Source organism: Mandrillus leucophaeus, unplaced genomic scaffold (genome assembly GCF_000951045.1).
Source record: "Mandrillus leucophaeus isolate KB7577 unplaced genomic scaffold, Mleu.le_1.0 Scaffold515, whole genome shotgun sequence".
NCBI classification, from domain to species: Eukaryota; Metazoa; Chordata; class Mammalia; order Primates; family Cercopithecidae; genus Mandrillus; species Mandrillus leucophaeus.
In genome coordinates, this window is record NW_012105531.1 from 585,078 (window position 1) to 607,019 (window position 21,942).

Below are 21,942 nucleotides of genomic sequence, written 5' to 3' on the forward strand. Positions count from 1 at the left end.
TTTATAAATTTCCCCAGAAACACTAGGGCTGGAATGGCTGTTTAAGTGATTCAACAGTCTAAATTTAGTTCATACAAAATTTACTTTAGAGGAGATGTGTTTTTAGCTTTAGATTTAAAAAACCACATCTAGTCACATTTTTACATCTCAGAACACATTCATGTAACATCTCAGGACACATGCACATTTCACATGTTAACATCTTAGAAATTGGTTTATCTAACATCACAATTTAATTGAGAGCAATTATTCTTTCCTAGATGAACATAAAATAATGGCATGATTTATGGTCAATGACATCTTAAACTGAATAAATATTGGATATTTTGTAAAATTATTTTCCAACTTATTTTGTGAGCTATAGACAAGTGTTTGCCCTGATTTATTGCAAATAACTATTTCAGTTCCTGTCTTTCACCTTTTACAGTAGGCATTCTTATGCAGTGTGTTTCATAAGATGAATTTTTTTAAACTTCATAAATTATACAGGCTTGAAATTAATTTTAAGACAGATGAGTATTTACTTATCCATGTGTAAGATTCAGTAAACAGCATATCTATAATAGTGAAATCTTTATATAGGTTATGAAAGAAGTGTAAAGAAAATTATGGTTAAACCATTAAACTGTTCAAATGCTTTTTTGTCTCCATTTATGTAAAAAAGTGATTTAATATGTGAGTAATTTTTCTTATAGACTAGACATTTTCCTGTTAAAGTGTTTTATTTCATTATCTCAATCTGAAACTTACATAAACTTTTTGTGTCAAGTTGTGTGATAGTGTTACTCAGGTTTTCTATCTCTTTGCTGATTTTCTGTGTACTTGTGCTATCAGTTACTGAGAAAGGAACATGGAAGTTTTCAACTGTCATGGATTTGTCTCTTTCTTCTTGCCATTACATCAGTGTTTACTTGATGTATTTTGAAGCTCTATTAATATATACATAAACAGATTCTTAATGTCCTTTTGATCAACTCAACCCTTTTTCATTAGAAAATGAACTTCTGTACCCCTGGTATTTTTTGTTCTGAAATCTACTTTGTGTGATAGTAATAGATATTAACTCCAGCTTTCTTTTTACAAATGCTACCTTAGCATATAGTTTTTTAGCATTATTTTCATCCTTTTACTGTTAACCTATTTGTACTCTATATTGGAAAAGTATTCCTTCTATGCAGCATATAATTTGATCTTCTTTTGGCCAGTCCGACTGTCTCTGCTTTTCAAGTGGAATATTTATAAAATTTATATTTGATGGGAGTATTAATGTAATTGGATTTAAATTTATCAGCTTACTATTTAGTTCCTATTTGTCACATCTATTTTTGTTTGTTATTCCTATTTTTGCACTCTTTTAGATTAATCACATTTTCAGTGATTCCATTTTAATCATGTTTGTTGAATTATCAGCCATAACATTTTGCTGTTTTTGTGATTGCTTCAGGATTTGTGATACATATTTTAAACTTTTGAAATCCACCTTCAAATGAATGTTAAAGCCCAGAAACTTACCTCCATAAACACAAGCAAAATAGATTATAGCTATCAATCCACATATTTAGGAACTATAATTATTATAACATACGATTTGGACATGACCAAAATAATTCTTTTTTAAATTGATGTATCATTCTTGTACATATTTGGGGGGCTACATATGATATTTTAATATACATATACAGTGTGTAATGGTCACATCAGAGTTATTGGGATATCCATCACCTCAAACATCTAACCAAAATAAATGTTATTGTTAAGAAAAAGTAGTCTCTACTAGGCAAGTTGGAAAATTGTGAAAGTAGATTGATGCATACTATTTACTAAAAATAATGTGAGCTGGAATTCCCCTGTGAGACCATAAAACATGCTATTATTAGTATAATGTAAAAATGTTTAATGAAAATATTTTTATGTTATAAATATATGACAATTGGCTAAACTCAGCCAATTTAACTCATAGTTTTAAAAAGAAGTCTGACCAGTTTGTTTTTAATGTTGTAACTAATTAGGCATAATGAAGAAAAGCCTAAGATAAAAGCCTAAGTTTACTATTTACTATTGAAGAAGACAACTGACACCAGTAAACTGTAGATAAAAATTCAGTAATTAGTGTTATTATAAGGAAATCTTTTATGGGGAAGAAGCAATTACAGAGCGTTAGATCTCTCCATTTTTATGTAGAAAAGAATTTTATAAAACAAATGAGAAAAAGTATTGCCTAAGTTATTTAAATACTTGAAAATATCATCATTTTATATGTAAATATACATATATATCAATAAAATATGTTTTTGATAAGTATCAAAATAACTCTTTTACTTTACTGTTATTACTGGTTCTACTAGCTATTTTGCGTATCATTTCATATATCCTTTATAGATGTGCTCTTCTGTTTAAAAGGGCTCAATACTACTTAGCAATTAATTTTTTCTGGGACTGAGTAAGCCATCTCCTATTGATTCTTAACATTATTTTTGTCTTGTTTTCCATGGTTACTTTCCATAAGAGGAAAAACAAGTCTTCAATATTTACAAGTGCCAATTCAACCACAAGCTTTCATCCAGACAAATATAATAGATGAATTGAATATTTCAGGGCAAAACATGTGTCTGTGAGATGTTTTATAGACGTACTTTTCAAACAGAAATATGTATAAACAAAAGCTTCTAAGTCTTCTTTTGTGCCATTTATTTTTATTGACTGCTTACTTTAATAGATTTTGGGAGTGTGGGTGTGGAAGTCTAACGTAGATCCAGACACAAGATTACTTCAGAAAAGTAATCTGAAAATAAATGCAATTTTCTAGGTTTACAGTAAGTGGTATAAAACTCAAAAAATGTATCAATGGCCTTTTTGTTTTTTATTAATCAGAATGACTAAGCCTCAGAAAAGCAATGCCATACACACACACACACACACACACACACAGAGGAGTATTTACATATATGTAATAAACATGTGTGTGTACACACACACACACATGCCAAAAGTCAATAGAAGAAAAATAATACTCTGTTCTCCTTATTGAGATGTCAGTTTTTGAATACCCTCCCATAGCATTCACAAGAATTGCCGTTTACTTTAGTATTGTTTTTTAGCTAAATTCCACATTAAATCTCTTGTAATTGAGCCTATGATGACATTCTCATTACAGTGCATACATTTGTATTTTCCCCTTACTAGTCTACAGCATTTTCTAACATTTAACTAACTTTTATATTTCTCTACAGGATTAATTCAGGTACATTTTTATTTGAAAGTCAAATGTTCCTTTGCCCTTATGAAAGTGACATTTGTTTTATACACTTGGAGCTGTTTTTTACCACATTTAGCAGGAAAACTGCAAAACTTGACAAACACTTTCAGTATTTAATTTTTCACGTTATAAGCCAAAGTAAAGCAATAATAAATTTCAGAAGGAGTACTTATATGGAAAAATTAGAAATAAAAATGGGTTTTCTCATCCAGTATATTAGTCATAACATCATAGTGTTTAAATAAGTCTGAATTCACACCATAGGAACTTTCTTTTTTCAGGAATAAAGAAGCTGGTAATACTGTATTTCATCTTCCTCCCTAAAATTATCCAGGGTTTTGTAAAAGCATAAGTTGGAAAGTTGAAACTTTACCTGGATTTTCCAAAATAAAAAATAAAATCCCCTGTTTCCAATAAGACTTTCTTGGTCCTTAAAGATGAATCACACATATATTCATCAAGAAATAAACTGCAATATATTGGTGAACTCTCTAATTCAGTAGTTACCATAATTGTCTGATTATAGCACTCATGGGGAGAGCTTGTTTAAAAATACATATTTCTGGGCCCTGCTTCAGACTCTCTGGAGATGAACTGGAAATCTAAATGTTTACAGAGGCCCTAGCTAATTTAAATAATAAGCAAGTGTGTGAAAAATGACTAATTGATGCCAAAAACAAAATTAAGTTTTTGAAACTAAGTGTAGTTTTCTGTTTTTCTAGTGAGAATGGAATTTATTATTATTCCTTAGGACTTTGGCCTCTAATTGGTCAGAGGAAGTCAATATGAATCAATGTTTCTAAAAATAAGATTAAATTTTAATAAGTTTGCCAATTCCCTTATGAAAATCACAAAGTAAACACTAACTTTAAACAAATTTTAAATTGAAATAATATATTTAAGTAGTTTAGGATGCAGATTAGATGGGGGGATCATCTAGAAGGAGGTGAAATTTATATTCATTCAATTTTGTATTCAGTTGGCAGACTCCATGTGAGAAAAAAATCTGAATATGACACAATCTCCCAGTCTAATGAGAAGCTTAGTAAAGGTGGAAAAACTTTGATTTAATCTGTTTATTTTGGAAAGTCAAAAATATAACCTACTAGGTATAGTATTTGATAAAACAACTCTAGGGAAGAAGTAGCACATAGATTATGTCAGTTTCATACAAGTCCATCACTCTCCAATAGAAGAAAAGAGTCCCTGGTCCTTTTCAACCTCCTTCCCTTTCTCAACATGGGTGTGAAAAATAGAAGCAGCAACATCATCAGTCCTCATTAATAAAGCTGTCAGCCATGGTCTGTATTGAAGGATATATTCAAATTCAACAGTAATTACAGATGTCACAGAGCATCCTGTCATTTCTGCTGAAGTGAGTAGTTTTGGAGAGCTGAAATTAAATTTGAATGTTTAATACCTTGAAAGTCCAGCTCATGGGTAAGGCAGAGGTCAGATGAGTAGTCAATAATAGTCATGCTGTTCTTTTGAAATTTGATCTGGGTGTGAAACTCAGAACCTGAAGAATCCCTTAGGAGGTAAATAAAATGGAATCGGCAGTGGCAATCACAGAGGAAGATGATAGCGGGGGAGGGGAAAGCAAAGGGAGTGAATTATCTTTCAAGAGGGAACAGCTGCATGTTTCTGAGCAGCAGGATCAAGGACAGTTTCTCTTCATATTACTTGGAGACCATTAGTTTCATCCATTCAGAGTCCTATTACTCTTTTCAAATAAGGCAGGGAAGGAAAGAAAGGAGGCTGCTTTTCAGAAAGCAATTTCCAAAATATACATGGCTTTTTACAAAACACTAGGATTCAGTAATAGCAAGTGAAGTGTGCCCCTACATGATAGAAATTCATGTAGTCACTTTATTTGACTTACTTAAATATTTGGTGGCTGAGTGACTTAATTGAAACTAAAGTTAAGAAGACAATCATGTTATTTCAGAATTGTCTAAAAATAAGGACATTGTTATTTATTTATTTTAATTTGCATATTTTTAATTTGTGTGTGTACGTAGGTATGTATATTTATTGGGTACATGAGAAGTTTTGATACAGGCATGCAATGTGTAATAAGCACATCATGGATATTATTTAAATAAACACCACTTGGTATCAACTGCTATTCAGAAGTTTCTCTGCTTTTCTCCTTGTAATTTAATATTGTGATACCTGACTAGGATATATGCTGGTATGCCCAAAATAGAATGGGATGCTTGTCAATTTTGCTAAGGCCTCTGACCAAGAATGAAATATATCAGGAAATATCTGAGTATAGAACAATTGATTTAGCAAAGTGAATGCAGTTTGCAGACCTAGGTCTGCCTGCTGCGTTGGGAAAGGACAATCTAGTTAAATAAACTGAATTCAGAAAGCAGCATATTGTCATCAATGAGTAGTGTGATAGCAGTTGTTGAGGTACACAGAGAACATAATAGGGACCCACTTATCAGAATCAGTTGTGAAGTGGAGGCCTGGGGTCAAAAACAAGACAGAAAAATGGATGCAAGTCCACGAGCAAATAGCCCTGGGTCTCCTACAAAAAGTATTATGCTTCCATTTCCATGTTTAACATAAGCTGCAAGTGTCCTACCTGCCCAAAGATATTTGTTCTCAGATCTAGGGTAAAGAAGGATTTAAGAGCAGGAAGGAAGGAGAGAACAGGAGATGGGGCTTATGGGATAGAGATGATCAGAGAGAGGGCTAGCGCCCAATGTAAGTGCAACTATAGAATGGAACAACTAGCTACATGCTGAAAATAAAAGACAAACCAGAGTGACTCATTAGCGCAGGAACAACCAGAAACCGTTCTGTCTGAAGGAACTCAGTGATTTTAAGAAGTCATTCAGTTTATTTGGAAATATCAATGGAAAGCCAGTTGTCCTTCTTTAAGGATTAATTGTGAGATTTCAAAGAAAATCCTTTGTACATTATTTCACATTTTCTAATATTAAATACTGTCGATGTAAAATATGCAGTTAATTTTGGTCAGTGAAGCATTTACTTTTCTTGATGGCATTTGGGTGTTTTAACCTTCATCATTAAAAAATAAAAGAGCAAAAACAGAATTCTGTTTAACAACAATTAGGTGGTAGAAATAAATATACATCAGGCAGAAAATTCATAAAATTCACCAATATTAGGGTGGGTTGGGGGCAAGGAGTAGGAAGAATATCCCTACTGCTATGATGGTTATTTAATGATAGCTAACCACCTAGTACAGATGCTATGAAACATCATTCTCAATAAATTTATGGAGAAAGAAGAAAAAAGTCAGGATAATACGATGATAATGAGAAAATATATGTTTACTGTTTTTCTTGCTAATTATCTTTTGTCTCCAAAACTCAGAGTTACATTTTCAGGGAGTTTGATAAACTCCCTTAAAATTTGAAACAATATAGTTTTTCTAGTTAGCACATGTTCCCACAAAAATGAAAAAAAAAAGTGTGAAAAACACAAGGAATATGTTACATAGCAGAACTATCAAAGTAAAATATTTATAAATGAAAAATAATAAAAATGTTGTTACATGATTTATTACCTTACCTTTCCCAGTGCTCAAATGCCAAAAAAGTTAAAATCTTCTTATTGTTATCTTCTCAATTTTCCATCACTCATCAGAAATCTCTAAAATTGTGTACACTTAAAATTCTGAATATCTCATGTTTATGTGTGACTTATTTATTAATAGACCTAATTGCATAATGACAATATTTCACAATGAAAAAAATTACTCATGCTTTAATTTAGGTCATTCTTATACTACTACTGTGAAAAATCATCAAGTGTTAGCCCAACTGTAACTCTATGCATTGATTAAAAATGCTAACATATTAAAAGTATTGATTAGTGATTAGCTCCCCAGTAGAATGATCAAGGCTATCAAACTTTAATAAATCGTTTAAAATTCAGTGAAGTTGTCATTCATTAAGAGGTAGTGATGAGCCTGACGAAAGCAGGAGATGTTACCTGAGAGAAAATTAGTATTTTTAATAGAACAAACTATGATGTTATTTTAGGTGAATCTGATCGTTTTCTTTCCTACTAGGAAAACAAGTACTTGATCAATCTAAGTATTACAGAAACTATGTCATTATTTTGATCGTTGAAGTATGCATTAACCATTACTAGTGGTGTTAATCTGTTTTGTATTACTATTAAGGAATGCCTAAGACTGGGTCATTTGCAAAGAAACGAGGTTTATTTGGCTCATGGTTCTGCAGGCTGTGCAAGAATGGCAACAGAATCTGCATGGTTTCTGGTGAGGCATCTGGAAGCTTTTATTACTCATGGCGGAAGTCGAAGAGGGAGCACGAGAGAGAGGAGAAGATGCCACATTATTTTTTAACAACCAACACTCCTGTGAACTAATAGAACAAGAACTCATTCAATACAATAGGGAGGGCACCAAGCCATATGTAAGGGATCTGCCCCCATGACCCAGACACCTCCATCTAGGCTATACCTCCAACATTGAGGATCGCATTTTGACATGAGATTTGGAGGGGACAAATATCCAAACTACATCAATTAGACTACAGCAAAAATTTGAACCCATTTTATTTCTAAATAATCACCAAACAACTAATATTTTGATTGTTTATTATATGCTAAAAAATGCTCAAGGACATTAGTTTTGCATGATACATATGCCATTTTTACTATCCACCATCACACCATCAGCTGCAATATGTTTAGCAATTAAGTCTCCCCTTTAACACTTTCACAATGACTTAATTAATGTGGCAGTATTTTTCTACTTTTTCACAGTTTAAATCTGAAAAAGAATAAATGATACCTGTCATATGTCCATGTTTATGGGAAACTATAAAAAGATTTCTGAATCTGCCACACCTTATAAAGTTAATCATTTGGCAGTGATTTTTATGTAGTTCCTTTGGTTGAATCTCAAAGAGAAACTGTGTTAATATGTATAGAGCACTCTTGGGACAAATAAACCTGTAATAAGCCCTCTGGGGACACTTATTAAAGAGGGTGGAACCCATTTGTCATCATCAAAAAGTTTCTGGCGTAATTTGAGACACAAAACTGATCAAAAAATAACTTTAACAAAAGACGGATTCAGTGATTATACCTGTGTGAAGAGGCATTCCTCTCAGTTTTTCTGAAGCTGTGAGCAGAGGACCAAACTCAGAAAACAACATAAGAACTAATTTCCTTATTTCCAATAAAATTAGAAACAAAATCAATTTTGAACAGATAAATGAAATGTCTGATACTTAATAATAATTAAAGGAAGACATTCCTCATATATGAGTGAAAATAATATAACTTTTATATAACAAAATTACACTTTTATTTCTTTTCTTCCTTTTGGTAATACTTCAATAGCCATAAGTAATAGCAAAGTTTAATATTCCCTTCTGAGATCAAGTGTATTTTAATAATAATATACCCTCAACTCCTTAAGAAAAGACCCAAAATTTAGCTTATCCCAAAGAAGAGTTAGTGACTGCTCAGCTTAGATCTGGCGTTCCTCATGTTCTTCATATAGTGTTGCCAGATTTGGCAAATAAAAATACCGACACCTAGTTAAATTTCAATTTAGATAAATGATACATTCTTTAGTGTAAGTATATTCCAAATATTTCTCTTGCAATCTTGTTTCCAGCTAAGATCTTCTATGTCTTGCAGCTGGACGATGGTCTACTAAGGATACTCAGGAGAGAGGATAAAGGAGAATGACTACTTTCTGTGCCTAGGCAATATACACTTACACTCACACCTAGGCACCCTGCTTCAGCTGTACAATTCCACTTTGCTACCTCTGCATCCATCTCCAGGATTGTCTTCTCTCACTCCCTAATACTCTTTTCTCCTCATCACCAGTCTGGCTTAGAAATCACATGACTGAGTGCTTAAATCACTTCTGTGTTCATACATAGAGCTCAATATTAAGTCATTTCTGACAAGGATAGGGTGAAAGGGTGAAACTCTTCAATGAGACTCGAAGTGAGGAAAAGTCTCCTAATATGGCAAGAATTACCAAAACACACCAATTCTACTGCCACATCATTTATATACCTACCATGAAGGGTAGAGTCAGGGGTAAAGTCTCAAATTGTTCTGATGAGATGGAAAATACCTAGTGTGATTTAGGATGAGAGTTTGAGAGATGAGCTTTGAACTCAATAGAGAGGCGAGTTGCTCTGTACTTTTATAGAAAAGAGGAAAGGCATTTCTACATTTCTTGTGTTCGACTAAAAAGAAAAAAGTAGATGCCTTTACTTTCTGACTATTCCTGGTAACACCTCCTGGAGATGTCTTTGAAAAGCAGATGATTTCTCAATTCTACTTTTTCTGTAGGAATATTTCTTATGGCAGTCAAAATCTGAGTAGTGGAAGGCAGATAGTTTAAATATATAGCCACAGTTTAGAATGGCATATTTTATGTTTCATAAATCTTTATAGGCAATCATCCTATGTGATATATTTCCTAAGATACTCTTATTATTTAAGGAGACTTTCATCATAAAAGAAGTTAAATATGGTGGTGTATCCTACCTACTGGCTTTTAGGTTCTGCATTCTAAATGCCAGTAAGCTTGGGGAAAGGAAGGTAACAGTCAAGGAGGATGGACTCTTTTGCTTTGATTTTTCACTACGTCTTTTTCTCAAGGTCAAGACCTAATAACAAAAGGTAACATAAACTTAGTGAGCCTCTTTGGGCTCTTTCTAAAGAGCTACCAGCTCTCTGCTTCTTAAAGCCAAGGTTATGTAAGAAAACAGTCCATACAATGAATGAAGATGGCCACTCTGTCCCCAGTCCCTTTTGTCTCTCATCTGGCTGAGTAGGATGTTGGCAAGTCTTAGCTCAACTTGTCACTGTCACAGTGCACTAGGGAATCACAAGTATTACCTACGCCAGCTTGCCAGCAATAGACAAGTTGATATTACTGGGGAGAATAGGACCCCCTAATTCCACATCTTTTTAGGAACAGTTGAACTCTTCTATGCAAAGTCAGAAGTTAAATGTTCTAAAAAATACTATTAAAATGTGCTATTTTCTCCTCTTTTCCCATACTCTCAAATTCCAGAGGATCTAAGAAAGAATGAATTTTAGAAAGCTATCACACAGCTGTCTTTCCCAATGAAGAATTATGTTCCTCAACCAGCTTTCAGGTCAACTACATGGAAACCAAAGAGAATCTGGCAATTTAAGAAGCAATGAAGGGCCAGAAATGTGGACTTTTATTGCCAGGGTAGGGAAAAAAACACATTTGCCTATCTTTTGGCCAATTATTATTGGAATCTTTCATTGGTGCATTTTCAGAAAAAAAAAAAATCTAACAGAAGGAGCAGTAGAGTGCAAATCATGCTACAGGAATTGTAAGTGAACATCAAATTTGTGGTGTAGTAAAGAATTTCTTGGGATATAATTAGAGATTTATATACACTAGGAACATGAAGCAAAGCCAGATTAGTTCAGTGAAATGTAGTATTTCTTGAAGCCAAAAATCTACTTTTTTACATAATTACAATAGAAAGCAAACTTTAGAGCCACAAGAAATTTCTTGAGAGCAACAATGGGAATAGAAATGATTTTTTTAGAGAACCCATATATTCATTTTAATGGTTTAAAATGAATCATGCCCTGGTGAAAGAAAGACTATGGAACCTGTCCCCATGTTTTGTTTTTCACTTCTCCCATCAAACAAAAATGTTCTATAATTAGATTTTTGAAGTTAAATAGGCAATTTGAAAGCCTCAAGTAATTTCACGGAGAAATCTTGAGAAACAAAGAAATCTCTGAAGCAAACAGGGTCTAGATTTTTCAAAGGGTTTATGGAACAAAACATCATTTTAAAAGGGATATAGATAAAAATTAATATCCAATATGAATTATGGTGCAGAATTATTATATCTCTGACCATGCACAATACCTTTCAGAAAATCTGACTGCAGTTTCTTAAGGGATTTCAAAAGAATCCCAAGTAGATAGACAAAGTAGTATTTCTCAAAGGACCTGTAAGCTTTTATGGAAATGATATTAAAGAAATACAGGAGAACAAAGAAGTTGAATTTTTTGTTACTGAAATATGCAAGAGGACGAGTAACACCAGTTGTTTGATATGCTTATTAGGTTTATGCCCATGAGAATAAATATCATTCAGAAATTGAAAATAAGAAGAGCAAGTAAAATAGAGGGAGTAGAACCTAACAGTAGAAGGTTTAGAAAGGATACTCATGAGTCAAAATAATTAAATTTCAATGGACTGTCCTTTCAGGATTTAGTCAAAGAATCAGAATAGAAAGTAAGTTCACAATTAACTTTAAAGCCTGAATGTCTGTCACAAGCTGGCGCATGATGTTGGGGAAGTTGTAGATACAACCCTTTCAGACAATTGAGGTTCCTTTTCCAACTGTCAGTGTTTCAGACAACAAAACTTAGATGAAACCTGTAGCCTTTCAACACCAATTACTCATTGCGAAGTTCAGGATTCCCCAAACCCACCCTGACTTTTGACATCAATTGCACATTCTCAGTTCCCCAAGATCATTCTCTGGTTTGATAATTCAATAGAAAAACTCACAAACACAATTAAAATTATCATACTCACAGTTATAGTTTATCACGATGAAAGGATATGGATACAGATCATCAAAGGGAAGAGGCATATGGGGCAGAGTCCAGGAGGGTCCAGGCATAAGCTTTCAGTTGTCTTGGAGACTTCTGGAGAGTACTAAGTTCTCTCAGCCATGTTATGTGACAATAAGCCCAGAGTATTGCGAACTAGGAAGCTCACATTAGCCTTGGTATTCAGAGTTTTTATGGAAGCTCCGACATTTAGACATGGTTGACCATCTGTGTGGCTAACCTTAGTTTCCACCCTTTCAGTGGTCAAGCTGACCTGAAGACCCCACTGTAACCACAATGTTAGCATGGGCTATCTGGTGTGGCCCAAGGCCCCCTGGGAAACAAAAACACTCTCCTCAGACAGGCCATTCCAAGGGCTTAGAAATTACCTTCAAGGAGCTGAGGGCAAAGAACAGACTCCTCCTTGGGTAAGGTTAACATCTAATACACACTCCTGTTACACACGGTTTTGTAGCCTGTACACTGATCACTGGAATGACATGTGTCTGTAAACGCTATGCCTACACTGGATTTGACACATCCTAAACTCTGCAGAAGAACTGTTCAACAGAGCAAAGATTTGATGGTCAGCAATTTACTTCAAGATAGTACACACAAGCAAACTCAAGATTAAGATATGTCTAGATATGTGTTTCTTGCAAAGAAGACAAGATGATCAATTCCTTTTGGATACAGAAAAATAAAGTGATTATCTAATATGTTATAGTTAGTGGTTGATATGAAAACAAGTCCTCTTCACATTCGATCTCTTATCTATAGATTACACACATTATATTTTCACAAATTGGGACATGTAACTTTATCCTTGTCTTTGGCTCTACTTTAAGGTCCTATGTATACATTTTGGTTGAATTTTTTTCCATTTGACTTTCACCTCCTGATAGATTGTTTCGGTTAGCTATGACCTTATTTCATTTGCAGATTTGGAGGGTAATGGTTCTACTCAGGATGCTATGGGATGGAAGACACTGTGGCAGCTCTTTATTCCTTTCTGTTGATGACAATTTGTGCTGTAGTGTTGTTGGGATGCCCTCTAGTGAAAACCGACCCCCCAGTTCATTCTGCAGGCTGATGATCAATGGAGACACGTGTTAACACAGTCTATTGGTTCCAACAGAAACCCCTACTTTTTGGGTGACTCTCTTAGAATATAATTTTCAATATCACTATTTTCCAAAGAAATATTTTCTAGAATATTGAAATTTACCTGGAAATGAATTTCTTGTTTCCTTATTACATCTAGAAGAATGTACTCATATTGAGGCTAATTTTGTTACAGAGTTTCATTGGTTTAGTGGAATTGATTGCAGAGAAAAACATCAAGAATAATATACTGGCCATTCAATCATGAAATGGTTTCAGGATGCTGGTAAATTTTCCTAGAAAATTGAATTCACTGAATGATAGCTGCAGTCTATTTTGGCTAAAAGAATTAAACTTCGGTTTCAGACTTTTTATAGCCAATCACTCATAGAAGTTTCATAAATGCAAAGCTTCTAATAAGATTTGTTTAATATGGTATAGATTTATACCACTGACTGAAATGTTTAAAAATAATTTTCTACATATTTTAATATTTTTTACTTTTTAATTTTAAAAATTGATTTTTGAAATGCTTGCATTTAGGGCAAAGTAGAACATAAATTTTAGATTAGCCTAAAATATTACTGACAACCTAGCTGTAGAATTAGAAACAATGAAGGCTCTTTCCCAAACTATTCAAATGGAAAAATGTTATGTTTGACATGATTCATGAATACTAATTCCGTGAAAATGTTCATAAGACTTTACATCACTTAAAGCGTTGATTCAAGTTGTAACTCTGAAATTTTTGACAGTCAAAAAAATTCAAGTAATGTTGACACTAAGTATATAAAAATAAATTTTATGATCCTGAACTATAAATTAATAAGCATCTGTCCCTTATGTCACCCACAAAAATCAGAATTATATACTTATATAATATATAAATGGTTGCTTTATAAAATAGATACAAGTAAAAAAATTGGAAAACCCTCACTGAGGAGAAATTATTAAAATATCAAAAATCTACTTGACCATAAATCAATCAACTATAACCCGAAATGCAATATAATTATTCTACATTTTACACTGCATTGATAGAAATACTGTATCTACAACAAAGGTGCACTCTATCTTTTGAGTTATTCACAGTATGTCTATATTCTGTGTCACAATAAATACCACACTTTCATTGAGCCATAGTTCAAGCAAATGTTACCCAATGGAATGCAATCAAGATTACAGGTCTGAAAATCATGCAACATGAAGAACTTTTTAAGGAACCATGAATGTTTAGCCTAGAGCACTGAAGCTGAGTTTTTGAGAGGTTTGTGTCAATTATTGTTAAGTATGTCAAAAGTTCTCTTGATAAGCTAAGTTTGTTCTATTTTCATTGAGAATTAAGCATTAGATTCAGTAGACTGAAGTGAGATATATACATTTTAGCCTTATAAAAAGACTTTCAAACTGTCTAAATACATACTCATCCTGTTGTATTGAGGCATGCCATGGATAGGCTGAAAGTTCCATGTCAGAAATATTAGAGGGAAGAGTTATTGATAGCAGATCTCTGAGTTCTCTTCCAAATCTCAGATTCTTTCATTATATGGGTAGAATTAGATAGAAACAGGGTTTCTGAGCATCAGAGCTACCAAAGACTGTCTTATTTCACTTCTCCATAAGCTCTCTGGATGAAAGCACAAAGGATTGAAATTATGTGTGTTAAATAAAGAATTCTGAGCTTTCTTTCAGTCCAGCACCTCTGCACACACACACACATACATACTGCCCCAGGAAAATGGATCTTTACCTTTGTCTTCTATCCCTTAAGAACAGCAGTTCAGTGTACAGATACAGTCAGTAAGGTCAATGGTATGCTTCATACCATAAACAAAGAAAATACAATCAATAGAAAAAACTTTAGAAAGTCTCATTCAACCTTTGTATTTCTACAATATTTGAAATCCCAGATGCAGTTCAACTATAGTCTCCAAATAGCAGAAGAAAAATAATGAAATCTATAAGGGGGCATCAAAAGCCCAGAGGGATGAAGTGATAGTCACTTGAAATCTTACTAAAATGCTGATGTTTAATACTGATGTAAAATACTGATGTTTAGCCATAGGGAATCTATCTAAAAGTGCTTAGAACCACTTGCTATTTGAATGATGTGAACAAAAATTCCAAAAAGTTAGAAGAATGGGAATCTCTTTAAAACTTTTCATCAGTTTAGGATAACTGAAAAGAAGCACATTTTTACAAACTAGACGATTTTCTAAAGAAATCATATGTGCAAGAAATCCCCAAGGGATTCTGTGATATTTAGGGTCCTATTCCATGACTACTAAAAGAAACTGAAATTTGCCCCACCTCTCTGACTACATCGTGGAGAATAATGTTGCTTTGTTCCATGATCCCTGGAGGCCTCCTATTTATGATGTCTATACTGGCCTGAATAGATAGTGGTCCCTAACAAAGAATAGTAGCTCGTCTTACAAAAAATATATTAATTCTGCTAGAAGCAAGATTTTATTGTTTTATTTTATCTGATATTCTCTCCATGCTGAGATTTGAATCCTCCCAAGAATCTGATTTGTATTTTCAACCAGCATCACAAGAGAGTTAACCTTAGAAAAAAAATTCAAGATAGCTACATTGAGGGAATTGTATTTTTCTTTCTCTTATCTTCTCTTAGGTTGTAATTATGGAAGCTTCTGCAAAGTACCTTTAGTGTTTTTTTTAATCAAGACCCCATATGTTAGAAAAAGCATATGTTAGAAAAAGACCTCTAAGCATTATCATGTTTGAATATATCAGCAAATTTGTCATCAGCTAATTAGCCTCCTCCCTGAACTGAAACTTGTGCATAGTTTTTCTAAAAAATTCAAATCAAACTGTGTCTTTCTCATGTAAAATATTTTCACTCCTATATAGAGATTTAATGTTCTCCATCAGTCTTTTCAGACTTCAGTTTTAGTTCAGATGCTTATGTCTCTAAAATGTGCCTGTGAAAGCACTTTCTAGAAATCTTAGAGATTTTATGAAGTTAACTAAAAATACTGTGTTTGCATTCCTTTGCAAGGTGAAATATTTAGGTAGCATTCTTAGGCAGGGGCTTCCTAGTGCTGGAGATAAGAAAACAGCACATGTGCCACGTGTTTACACAACAAGTACAAAATATCATCCTGGAATTAGCAAGTGGGTGCTTTGTGTTCTGTACTGTGTCATTACTGAGAGGCTTCTGAAAACAGAAATGTATTTTCAGTACTTTGAGGCTGTGAATTGGGTGACTCCAGTATAGATTTCGGCTGTTTTTCTATGAACGTTATTGTTTTATAAATCATCCTGTTTCATGAAACTGCACTTTTTTTTTAAGTGAACATGAAAATATCCATGACTTTCACATACTAAATCAGAAATTTCATAGCTGTTTTCAGTTTCAGAGATGATATAGTTTCTCTGTCTGTATTCTTCATTATAAAGAAATGAGTATAATTAATAATTCAACTAATACTTTCTGGGTTGATAATTCCTATCAAAACCTGTGCTGGAGAGCAGACACTTAAGAGAAAATTGTTTCTTTCTGTATTTCCTTCCCAAGAAGTGGTATAAAACTATATTTTGGGCTGTTATACATCTTGCAATGAAAGTTAATGAATTTAAACTCTATTATCCCAAAGATATACATTAAGTTCACTAGCAGGGCTACAAAATTGGATTTTAGATTCCATATTAAATTGTAATACCATAGCCTCAGTGAAACATTTGAATCCAACCTCATATGTCAGATAAGATGTCAGTAAACCAGAGCTTATTTTCTGCTGTTGCAGTAGCAACAGCCTCTCAAGATTTTTGGCCAGTGTTTATGGTATGTCCGGTACCTCCGTGAGCTTTTGCTAACGGAGACATTGTTACACAGTAGTAGCACATTTCAGTCCAGAATGAGTTATTCCTGCCTGCAGGACAGGGCGTTACTAAGCATAAAATGCCTGCTAAATGAACTTGTACTTAGATATGCCAGCAGAACCAGCAGAGAGACTTTTCGGTCTTGTCTATTGCTTCTGTTAATCAGTGCCATACTGCCTAATGCTTTTGAGGAGAATATGATTTTTTCTTTCCAGGAGAACATTTGTGACCAGATAAGACTAGTCTAGAAGGCTTTTAAAACATTTTCTTTAATTTCTGAATGCTGAAAGATGTGGGTTAAGTATTCTGTCATGTGATGATGAAGTTTGGTTGTTTTTTGTTTTCTTTTCAGATTTTATTTTTCAGGGATTTTATTTTCAGGTGTCTCTTTGGCCACATAGTTATGTTTTGATGCCAAATAAGAAAAGAAATTTGATGTCAAACAAGAAAGAAAATTATCTTCTAATTATAAGATGATTCATAAAGTAAAAACAGAAAGTCTTGAAGAGATTTTTACTCTAAAAAGTTAAACTAAATTTAAAAATCTAAACTAAATCTAAATTTTAAAAAATATAGATATAAAATAGTTAGAAATAACTTTAATAAGAAATGTTCAGAATCTATAAGAAAAAGAAGGATAAAATTCTTCAGATAAAGACTAAAACATGTAAATACCTCAGTTTACCCCAACATAATTTATAATTTAATGCCATTCCTATCGTGGTCCCAGTGTTTTAAATTTGTTTTGTTTTCTGAAGCAGACATTTGTCCAAGTTATTATGAAAGTCTTTTAGGGAAGAGCATGTGGCAATAGAAAAGCTCCAAAAAACAAAAAAGAAAAGCATTTTTACCAAAGAAGAACAGACATTCTATGCAAAGTGTCAGGATATTGTAACTCACATTTATCCCAATAGTATTGTATGGATCCAGGAATTAATGGATGAAGCCAAAAAAGAAGAAAAAAACAGTTCAAAAACAGCATTGATTGTGTTGTCTCATTTGGAGATGGGCTAATTTTATTCTGTATGTGAGAAGAAGTGGGCAAAAGGCACTGTGATAGAGGCTGTTAGTGCTCACCAGATAGCCTTCTGCTTCTTTCCAGTGCCCAGCCTCCTTTGCTGTTAGGCTGGAGTCATATAATTAGGTAGGGTGAAACAGATAAATATAGAAGTAATATAAGCTGCTTCCATACTTGTTCTCTTAAACACCCTGCATAGTCTGCTAACTCTCCCCTCCCCATGCCCCTTGTGAATGTGGAGGCCACATGCTCCAAATGACAGCTGTACTTTGCAAGCTGCTTGGATCTCTGAGTCACTCCTTGGAAGAGAGCATCTTCAGCAAACTACCTGACTAATGTTCAGCCTGTGACATAAGCAAAAAATGAATACCTGTTGCATTTTTTTAATTGAGAGAAACAAGCAGCGGAAAATGACAGATCTATGAATTCCTGCATTAAACAATCAAGGTTTAACTCTTTAAACATTAATTGACCATTTAGTTTAAAATAATTATTATTAAAAAGAAGCTGCAATATAGTTTGAAGAAAAGAAAATGAATAGTTATCAAATATCATGTTTGGGGAAAATGTTCCAAACAGGAACATAAAAATAATTTCAAAGAAAAAAGGTTATATGACTGACATTTTCTGCTCTTCTTTGTTAGGTCTTCCAGGGCAATTTTGACAATGACACTCACAGAAAAAACGTCATCGACCCTCCCATCTATGCACGACACATAAGAATCCTTCCTTGGTCCTGGTATGGGAGGATCACATTGCGGTCAGAGCTGCTGGGCTGCACAGAGGAGGAATGAGGAGAGGCTACATTTCACAACCCTCTTCCCTATTTCCCTAAAAGTATCTCCATGGAATGAACTGTGCAAAATCTGTAGGAAACTGAATGTTTTTCTTTTTCTTTTTTCATGAAAAAGTACTCAAATTATGGTAGGCAACTAACTGTGTTTTTAAGGGGGTCTAAGCCTGCCTTTTCAATGATTTAATTTGATTTTTTTATTGGTCAAATCGCTTAAGTAACATCACATTAAGTGTGAATTACTTTTCTCATTGTTTCCTGAATTATTTACATTGGTAGAAATATATTAGGGAAAGAAAGTAGCCTTCTTTTTATAGCAAGAGTAAAAAAAATCTCAAAGTTATCAAATAAGAGCAACAGTTGATAGAGCTTTTACAACCAATACTCACCTAATTCTGATAAAAGGAATACTGCAATGTTAGCAATAAGTTTTTTTCTTCTGTAATGACTCTACATTATCCTGTTTCCCTGTGCCTACCAAACACTGTCAATGTTTATTACAAAATTTTAAAGAAGAATATGTAACATGCAGTACTGACATTATAATTCTCATTTTACTTTCATTATTTCTAATAAGACATTATGTGACTTCTTTTTCTTTTGGTTCTATTCTATATTCTTTATATTGTGTATTACCTGAATAATTCAATGCTTTTTTCCTAACTGAATTTCCTATTAGTTGCCTAAAAGAAGTGTCATGTTTACTCATATATATATAACATGACTGCGTATCAGTAGATTGATCTGTATTTAATATCCATTAATTAAATCTGCAGTTTTATTTTTGAAGGAAGCCATCACTATTTAATTTCCAAATACTTCCTTCATAAAGAATCCCGTACTCTCAGTTTGCACAAAGGAACAAAAAATATATATATTATGTTTCTTTAAATTTAAATCTTCATTTAGATGGTAATTACATATTCTTATGTTTACTTTTAAAAACAGACTCATTATTTGTTTATTTTATAAAAATTTAGCAAAGAAACATTAATATAGTGCTGCATACCTTGGCCAAGCATACTCATCATTTCTTTGTTCATCTCCACATTTCCTGTGAAACTAACATCTTATTGAGATTTGAAACTGGTGGTAGTTTCCCAGGAAAGCACAGGTGGAGTTATTTGTGAGAAACAAAGTGTTTGCTAATGACAAAGTAGTAAACCATTTTCAAAATGAAAATTGATTTCTATTTATTTTGCTTCAAAGATCCTGAAAAAATAAACAATTATTGTAACAATTTATTATTGATACTGGAGGTTTCATTGACATGTCTCTCAAATTAAAGTTCACACTGCCTCCATAAAAGTCTTCAACATCTAATTTATAAGCTTTACAAGTATTTATTTTATAAGGCTTAGACAGAATTATTGGAGTTTTAAATTAAGTGTCTTGGAAAAGAAAGGATGGTATGTGTACGAAATGTTAAGATCCTACACAACACTATTTTTTTCCTTTAATATTTGTGCTGCATAACAAAAGCCACTAGACTGTTACTGTCTTGTCTGTCCATGTGTTAACAGCATTTCTTAATGATGTATATATGGAGTGGTCTTCAATAATAGAGAAGAATTTAAAGAGAAAGTCAATCGTACTGGCATTTTTAATAAGAGCGAAATTAGTTGGTCTAAGGGGACTGTCTGGTCACATGTTGATTCCTTGCCCATATGCTTTGTATTTCTTGTTCTTATTATGAAATTATGAATTTGAAGCCTCTGAAATGGTAATCAGTTTTCAACATCTTTCAAAAACAAAATTGCAATTTCCTCCATATTGCCTTTTTTAGATAACTTTAAAGTTAGGATTCTAAAATATTTGTAACTGGCTAAATTTTAAAGTTATGTGACAGATAATTACTTAGGTTCAGAAATATACACACACTTACTCTTTAGCCAATTTCTTTCAAGGTTTACTGTCCCATCAAATATCTAGCCATTTTCCTTTGCAAATTACATGCATTCTTAAGAGTATATTTTTAAGATTATTACTTATCCTTTATGATGATTTACTTTTCCAAAATTACTTCTAGTTTCATATGATGTTTTATAATTTTTTCTATTGTTACCTGTTTTAAAAATATTTTCCAGGAAGTTGATTAAAATTATATTTGTTTCCTTTTAGAAAACACACTGAAATGAGTTTCTCTTGCTTTTTCGTTTTCTCTCTGCTTTATATGCTCTTCACAGTACATCATGTCCAACAGGATACCTATTGTCCCATGACACCCAAAATTGATGACAGCAAAGGGATTCCAACATATGGAAATGTTGAAAATTATTGTAAAGTAGTATTATGAAGTAACTTTTGTGTCATTCATGTCAGTGACATCAAAGTGAAGTAAATTTATTCTATTTAAATTCACGCTAAAACCAATAAAATACTATAAGTAGAATACACATAAGAATCACCTAGTCTTCATTATATTGAGTAACTATAACGTGCTAGTTTTACAATTAATGAAACTAAACTTTTAAACATGTCCATTTTGTCTACATCCTTTTGAAAGTATTTATCATAGTTGCCAATTTTAATTTTAGGGTTGACTTTCTCTTTCTGAATGACTTCATAAAGTTTGATGTGAATTTTGAAGACTTGGATTACTAATGATTGTATCTTTGCTAGTCAACAAATTATGAAATATAATACTCAATGCGTCAGATGTGTCATTAAGTACAGAAATAACTAAGACACAAATAACCTTTGCAAACCTTCAAGCTGTGTAATATTCCAATGTTGTTTTTTTCTTTGTATATATACTTATATCACGTAGGATGTAAAACCAGTATGACCTTGTCTAGTCTCCAAACTTAAAATAAACTTTTGAAAATCTGGGATTCTTTTGAAGCAGTTGTAATTAAACACATTTATAAGAATACACAAATTGTCTGAATGTGAATGCCCACTACTCTTGACCACATACTTGGTTTATTTTTGCTTTGCACAGGACAATTGAACAGCTACAGAAAAAACAGAAATTACAACAACCTCTAAATATATATTGATATTAGCTAAACTGGTCTTTTGAAGATGATTAAAGTGTGTGCATTCTTCCTGCTCCTTTTAGATGTAGAAGTTTTACTAAAATATTCTTAATCCAAAGTCATTTTTGGCCTCATGTATAAAGCATTGTGTACCAGGACTGATCTGCCCATTGTTAATCAGATGATATTGCTGTCATTTCTATAGTTTTTTCAGTTCATGATGCCCAGGAGTATAATGAAGAAATCCAGTCAGTAGTAAGCAATAATACAACAGTTATAATGTATTTATCCAGGTAACATTAGCTATTGAATAATGAAAATCATAACGTGGATTCTTCAT

At 32.9% G+C, this 21,942-nt stretch overlaps 1 protein-coding gene across 2 annotated transcripts in view; it reads left to right on the forward strand.

Moving 5' to 3' along the window:
- EDIL3 (EGF-like repeats and discoidin I-like domains 3) overlaps window positions 1-21,455 on the forward strand; it is a 481,624-nt gene extending 460,169 nt beyond the window's left edge. For both annotated transcript variants that reach the window (XM_011996455.1, XM_011996456.1), the window contains one exon: window positions 18,473-21,455. In XM_011996455.1, coding sequence (XP_011851845.1) covers window positions 18,473-18,622 — 150 coding nt within the window. In that variant the 3' untranslated portion in view covers window positions 18,623-21,455. The remainder of the gene's footprint in view (window positions 1-18,472) is intronic.
- Window positions 21,456-21,942: the final 487 nt, after the last annotated feature.